The 7,347-nt window shown below is 38.9% G+C and overlaps 1 protein-coding gene and 1 non-coding gene across 3 annotated transcripts in view; one reads left to right on the top strand and one right to left on the bottom strand.

Moving 5' to 3' along the window:
- Window positions 1-5,656, bottom strand: part of wdr45b (WD repeat domain 45B) — a 17,003-nt gene extending 11,347 nt beyond the window's left edge. Inside the window, exons 1-3 of one of the 2 annotated variants that reach the window (XM_061708087.1) lie at window positions 5,461-5,656; window positions 4,634-4,744; window positions 1-8 (exon numbers count right to left, since the gene is read on the bottom strand). The exon at window positions 1-8 is cut by the window's left edge and continues 94 nt beyond it. In XM_061708087.1, the coding sequence (XP_061564071.1) occupies window positions 1-8; window positions 4,634-4,744; window positions 5,461-5,527 (186 nt within the window). In that variant the 5' untranslated portion in view covers window positions 5,528-5,656. The remainder of the gene's footprint in view (window positions 9-4,633; window positions 4,745-5,460) is intronic. The other variant, XM_061708088.1, reaches the window with a different exon arrangement.
- A 1,305-nt stretch (window positions 5,657-6,961) lies between these two features.
- Window positions 6,962-7,034, top strand: trnar-ccu (transfer RNA arginine (anticodon CCU)). The gene has a single exon. It is a non-coding gene; the product is annotated as a tRNA-Arg (tRNA).
- Window positions 7,035-7,347: the final 313 nt, after the last annotated feature.

The raw sequence follows: 7,347 nt of genomic DNA, 5'->3' as shown, positions 1-7,347 counted from the left end.
CAGGAACTCTGAAACACAAACACAGAGCCTTGTAGCTTTCAAACACACTTCATCATACATAGAAAGCAGCTTTGTGTTTCACCATCTGTCGTGGCTCAGCGCTACTCAAGGTCAAAGGTGAGTCCCTTGAATTCCACAGATTGATACTGGCCTCAACACACTGCTACTGTGCGATGTCATGGCAGTCATAAGGAAAACCTGACCTTTAGAAACTGCTGACCAGAAGGAAGTTTAGAGAAGTAACTCTGGACTAAGTTGTGTCCCGAGTCACATGATTAGCTGACTTTAGCAGACTTCCTCTTATATGCCACATGCCAGACGAAATATGGAATTCCTGCAAGCAGTACATGTCCATGACGTCATCAGTGGAGTTCATTTCAGTAAATTAGCTGTCAAATACAGAGCTGACATTTTATTACTTCAATTTGGAGACATTATCCTTATCAAAAAGCAAATTTTCACACAGAACACATTTGTTTTTTTTCTCAATCCAACAATGAACAAACATGGCCTACTTTATTTAGTACTGGTATCACAGATGAAGTCAAACAAGTAAATTAATTCACACATTCAAACAAAGTGATCACGTCTGCAGATGCCGTGTGGATCCTCTGACACACTCAGTTCTAGGGGTGGGCAAAAATATCGATATGGCAATATATCGCAATACTTTTCCAGCCGATTCAATATCGATATTCAAAATTTGAATATCGATTTTTTTTATATATATTTTTTTTTTTATATATTTTTTATCCCCGATTTTTTTTCCCCATTCTATCACCCAGTGCTCCTACCTAAGTGACAGTCCTGGGCATTGTCACTCTCTACCAACCCTGGGAGGGCCCTGCACTGAGCTCAGGTTTTATTTCATTTTATAATTTATTTTTTATATAACACAATTGCCTGTCCTTAAAAAATGAAAAATAATGGACAGAGGTTTATTTATTTATGGATTTATATCTATACTGACTGATCACTGTGCCTGTCCTTGGTTTTAGTACCCATCTTTCTTGTGTTTATTATCATTTGCCACATTTAATGTTATGTTATATTTCATATGATGTAAATAATATGAAAAACATATACAAATATGTTGTAACTTTAGCTTGTATAGTTATAATAAAACATTGTTTTGACTCAGTTTGTCCCATGAATTGTCACTATTATCTGATGAACGTGCAACTCGGATTTTAAGATCCATCACTATCATCTGATGTACATATATACAACTTGGATTTTAAGATGTGTAATGCATTTTTAAATTTTTCGGTGAACTATGTAGAATATAATAATCGGGATATCGCATAATCGGGATATCGCAATGTGTATCGTATCGTGGCTCAAGTATCGTGATGCGTATCGTATCGTGAGGTCCTTCCCAATACCCACCCCTACTCAGTTCCTTACGTTTTAAAAATTGACAATGACTATCATCTGTTTAACCTAAACCTATTCACTTTGGCATCGTTTCAACAACCTTGTACAATGTCAAAACACTCCAGTCCAGAGTTGCTGTCATGTTTTTCTACAAGGTCTGATAATGGGACAGACATTAAAGTCAACATTCAGGTTCAGGGAGATCCTGCCTGGACTCTGATCCAGTTATGATCCAAGCCCAATCAGAGGTGGAAAAAAAAAAAAAAAAAAAAAATCAGTACATTCATGTTCTTTTGGGAACATAATGCTACTGATCCATGACCTGACCAACTGAAGCAAGCCAATACCATAATACTACCTATACAGGTGCAGAGTGCCAGTGCCACTAGTAATGATGGGAGCCTCACTTCATCCCCCGATTAACCTGAAACTCCATCATTCTGGTACTAAGTATGGACTACAGAGACCATTTGACCGTTTCCCACTGCTCCAGAGCCTTCATGCTCCTCAACACATGGAAGTAAGAATACATGGATATGGATTAGATCAGCAGGTCCAATATTGACAAAATACGTGGAACTTTGTTGTTGACATATACAGAGATTTTGTTTCTATGTATGCTCAGTTCCAGCTGCTATATCTAATATACTTTATTTTGGCCTTTGAATCCTGGTGTAATAAATAACCATTCATTGCATTTATATCTGTGTTGTTATTTCACTTTGTCTATTGATTTTTTTAGGAGAGAGATGTTGAAGTTAAGCTCGTAAGGACATTTTCTTATTTTTATTATTGAACATAGCTGAATTCGACTAGTGATGTTCTTTGATTGGATTTTATACAATTCAATTCCTTCTCCTGCCCACATTTCCTCATGGAAAATATTTCACCACAACTGTTTTGTTTGTTTGATGCAGACCAATAATTCAATCCACCCGAAACAGCGTTACATTCATGAACACCAGCTGTGTGCTCCAACATAGTTCAAGTTATGAAGAGCTCCTCTCGTATCAGTCAGGGTTAAATAGCTTGTTTCCAGTTGAAATACTCTACATTAATCCCTATGGTGTTATTCCAAAGCGAGGCTCTTTCGCTTGGCTGAGTAGTGTATATAGAAATGTGACAAAGTTGACCAGAAAGAACATTTTCACTTGGCAGAAGTTTCCCTGTCAAACCCCACCCCCTTCATGAGCCCTGGAGAGCTCCATCAGCTACCAGCTTCGCTGGTCCTTCCTCCCCGCTGCCATCAGACTCCACAACCAGGCTGATCACCGTAGCAACGGACAATAACAAGATGTGCAATATCTGTCTACCTCATACACATCCTACCTGCTCTTTTTTGCACTGTTTTTTTGTCATCTCTTCTCGTACTGCACTACTTTTATTTTTACTCCACTGTATATACTGTTTATATTTTGTAATTATATATTTTTTACTTTTTTCATCCTTCTTTCGCTGCATGTGTGTTGCATTTACTGCTGCACAAAGCGAATTTCCCCACTGAGGGATGAATAAAGGACAATCTAATCTGATCTACATCCATGAACACCAGCTGTGTGCTCCAACATAGTTCAAGTTATGAAGAGCTCCTCTCGTATCAGTCAGGGTTAAATAGCTTGTTTACAGCTGAAATACTGTACATTAATCACTACGGTGTTATTCCAAAGGGAGCCTCTTTCGCTTGGCTGAGTAGTGTATATAGAAATGTGACCAGAAAGAACATTTTCACTTGGCAGAAGTTTCACTGTCAAACCGACAGAACAAATAAAGCATACATGCAAACAGTGAGTTTGTATCCATCCATCCATCCATCCATTTTCCACCGCTTATCCAGAACCGGGTCACAGGGGCAGCAGCCTCAACAGAGATGCCCAGACTTCCCTCACCCTAAACCAGTGGTCTTCAACCCTGGTCAATGTTTTAGATGTTTCCCTGCTTCAGCACACCCTGATACAAATGACTGTGTCATTAACAGACTTGTGCAGAACTTGACGACAAGCTGATGACGACCATTAATTAGAATCAAGTGTGATGATGCAAGGCAACATGCAAAACATGCAGGAAAGGGGGTCCCGAGGACCAGGTTTGAAGAACCCTGCCCTAGACACTTCCTCCAGCTCTTCCGGGGGGAGTCTGAGACGTTCCCAGGCCAGCCGAGAGACATAGTCTCTCCAGCATGTCCTGGGTCTTCCCCGGGGTATCTTCCCGGAGGGACATGTCTGGAACACCTCCCTAGGGAGGCGTCCAGGAGGATCCGGTACAGATTAAATCAATCAATGACTTTATTTGTCCCCAAGGGGGCGATTAGTTTCGCGACAAGAGAAGCACACAATGGGTAAGTATACATAAAATATACATAATAAATTACAATAGTAGTCTAGACCTAAGCTTCCCCCACTACCTTTTTCACCCACTACCTTTTCCTTCCTGCATTTAAAAGAACAATAGCGGAGGAAACAAAGGAGTGTTTATATCGGTTTGTCTTTGCAAAAGGGAGCCTAAGCAGTGTACCTGATGGTAGAAACTGAAACTGTTGATGTAAGGGATGTGAGCAATCAGACAAATAAGTTTGCCTTCTTGATCAGCTGTTTGTTATAAAGATCTTGTAATGTTTGTTGAGCCGACCAGATGATTTTACTGCTTAGACTGACAACCTTATTGAGCAAGTTTCTGTCTTTGACTTTTAAAGATTGAAACCAACAAATGAAAGAAAAAGTGATGACAGATTCGATGAAAGAACGATAAAACATAGACATCAGGGAAGAATCGACCTGGTATTTAGAAAGTTTTCGGAGACAGAAAAGGCGCTGCTGGCTTTTCTTATATAGCGAGTCTGAATTTTTCCCAAATGACAGTTTGTTGTCAATAATAGTGCCTAAATATTTGTAAGACTCAACTATTTCAACTTCTTCACCCTCAATCACTTTTCTTACAGGAGAGGGCTGCACGCGTCTGAAATCGATACACATATCCTTCGTCTCCCCAAGCCAAGATGTCCAAGCCACCTCAGCTGACTCCTCTCAATGTGAAGGAGCAGCAGCTCGACTCCGAGCTCCTCCAGAGTGACTGAACTTCTCATCCCTAAGGGAGCGTCCAGCCACCCTGCGGAGGAAACTCATCTTGGCTGCTTATATCTGCGATTTTATCCTTTCGGTCACTACCAAAAGTTCATGATATAGGTGAGGGTGGGTGTGTAGATTGACCGGTAAATCATGAGCTTTGCCTTTCGACTCAGCTCTTTCTTACAAAGACATACTTGTCGCTGCTGGATCAGGCGTTGGTGTCTTGTTACCTTGCTTCTCTTTTTCCTTGAGAGGATCTGTGTTGTATACTCGAAATCCATTTTCCATCCCACAGGCGAAGCATCCTGGACAGACACACATCCAGCAGCACTTATCAGACAGATCAGCTCATGGAAATCATCAGACACCAGTGTCTTCCCACACAGAGGATACTTTGAAAGCTGATGGACGGTTCAGCAGTGAAACATAAACCCTTAAAACACAATAAATGATTAACTTCTGCTGTCAAACCACGTGTTTACTATGATGACTTGACACAGAGGTTTAGCTTTTAAAGGTTTTCTTTAGTTCCTGATTTCAGTTCAGGATTGTTTAACAGAAACACCAATACTGAGATAAAATGTGGTTGAGTAAAGTTTATATATTTGAAATATTTAAAATAAACACTGCTGTTAGCCTGACGGCCATTAGCTACCATTAGCATGTGGGTTAAGTTTACAAACATCCCCAACTACCAAACACATTCTCCATTTTCATTGCTTGTATTTTTCAACATCGTGCTTGTTTGTCATTTCACCATTTTTAAATAAGTGTTTAACTGTCATGTTATTGTAAAAAAGCTGGCAACAATATTTTTGCTGTTAGCCGAGGGTGGACACATGCTAAGCTAAGCTGAACTCAAATGCATTTTAAACCTTTTAACAATAATAAGGGAATAGTTTTAGAAGTCAAGATGTGTCCATATGCTATTGTTGTTTATGGTCCCGGCTGATTATCCTGGCTGATCGTGAGCTCGGCTCTGAAGGCTCAGGATGAGCAGCTGGATGTAAGCGCCTCTCACCGTGGTCCTGGTTGAATCCGGCGTACAGGAGCCCGTTCCCGTGAGGGTTGGACGGCAGGAGATTCATTATCACGAGCAAGAACTGACGATAATAACCAGAGAATCCTTCAACCGGGTCCTGGCGATCTAACCGGCCACCATCCCCCCCGAGGTCGCTGCTGACGCCGCTGGAAGCTCCGGTAAACACGGAGCTCTGCTTTCTGATTTTTTAAGACGTTTCCTGAAGGCAACCTGACAGCAGACACACCCACTGGATTACATTTCTTGATTTTATATATAAATATAAATATATATATATATATATATATATATATATATATATATATATATATATATATATATATATATATAGTAATTACATTTATATATATATATATATATATATATATATATATATACATACAAAATAAAGAACCTTTTTTGATAAACCCTCCACACAAGTGCAGTAATTCATTTTTGACAGATACCCGGGTTGCTGGCGTCTCAGGCCTCGTCATGCTGCTTCTATCCGTTTATACTGTGTTTCACTAAGCGCCTTGTATTAATTGGTTTCTCACTTTTGACATTTTTGTTATACAAACATATGTTGTAAAATTTCACTAAGTAGAGTAAGCCTAACATCATTGAGTGACAGCAGGGGTAAGGGAAGTTCGTTGTGGGGAGGGAATGTTTAATGTTTTGTTTTGTGCAAGTGAAAATCAATAAAAAGAACTATGAAAGAAAGAAAGGAAGAAAGGAAGAAAGGGGGACATTTATTGCGGGAGGAAGGCGGGAAAGAGGGATAAAAACCGGTAGTTTCCCGGCCAAAACAGGTATGCACGCTAAATAACAATAAAACTAACCAAAACAATTAACACAAACTCACACCAGACATCATTACAACATAAAACATACAGTATATCAGTAAACTTAACAACCTAAAAAGTAATAAGAAAAACAAAAACTATGCATCAAATTCTGCTTTTCATTTTCTTTAAGTTAAATGCCAACCTTCCACTTCAATAAACCTTTCCCACCTTTCCCAATACAATACAACATAACCTTAATATTAGCAATATATGCTTCCAAAACAAAGTGACGTTTAATAAGCATCCTAAAATTATTGATATTCAAAGAATCCGCATTGACAGCTTTAAAAATACTTTTTCCCCAACAAAATGATTAAATTACTAATATAATTGCTTGTCTCTGTAACATCACCCAGGCCATTATAACCGAAGAAATCCCATTTCAAACATAACTTTATTGCAGCACACAACCTTTGGACCTCCCTCCGAAAGGCAGAGAAAACATGACAGTAGCAAAAAGTACAGTATTTATATTTATATTTATATTATCAACTTCACTAACCCCAAACTGTAATTTTTAAATGATGTGCGATTAGTGTTTCTTGTCACGCTAAATACTGATCTTTAAAAGGTACAGTGAAGTCACATATCACCCGTAACTTGATCGGACACGACACAATAAATTTCGTCTGAAGAGCCGGAAGGTCAACGTCGCCCCAGTGGCCTAATGGATAAGGCACTGGCCTCCTAAGCCAGGGATTGTGGGTTCGAGTCCCATCTGGGGTGATACGTTTTCATCCTTTACGAAAGGCCTAATAGACTAATGACGCCATCAGATTACATTGTACAAAAAAAAAAAAAAACTCTTCTTCCGACTTTATACACTAAATTATTAACGTTACCGTTCCACAACTTAACCATAATACAATTAAAAGTAATTACATTTATTGTTATGAAAATAAGCCAATCCTTTGAATGTTATAGTTACTGGTATTTCTGAGGCCTTTGCAGTGCATAAGAGGATTTTTTTTTCTTTCTAAATTGATTTCAAACCATTTAGCTCAAAAGATTTCTTGTTTTGGGAATTAAATAAATAAAA

This window comes from Cololabis saira, chromosome 19, assembly GCF_033807715.1.
Source record: "Cololabis saira isolate AMF1-May2022 chromosome 19, fColSai1.1, whole genome shotgun sequence".
Classification (NCBI taxonomy): domain Eukaryota; kingdom Metazoa; phylum Chordata; class Actinopteri; order Beloniformes; family Belonidae; genus Cololabis; species Cololabis saira.
Note: the sequence above shows the minus strand (reverse complement) of the source record. Positions and strands in the feature narration are given on the sequence as shown.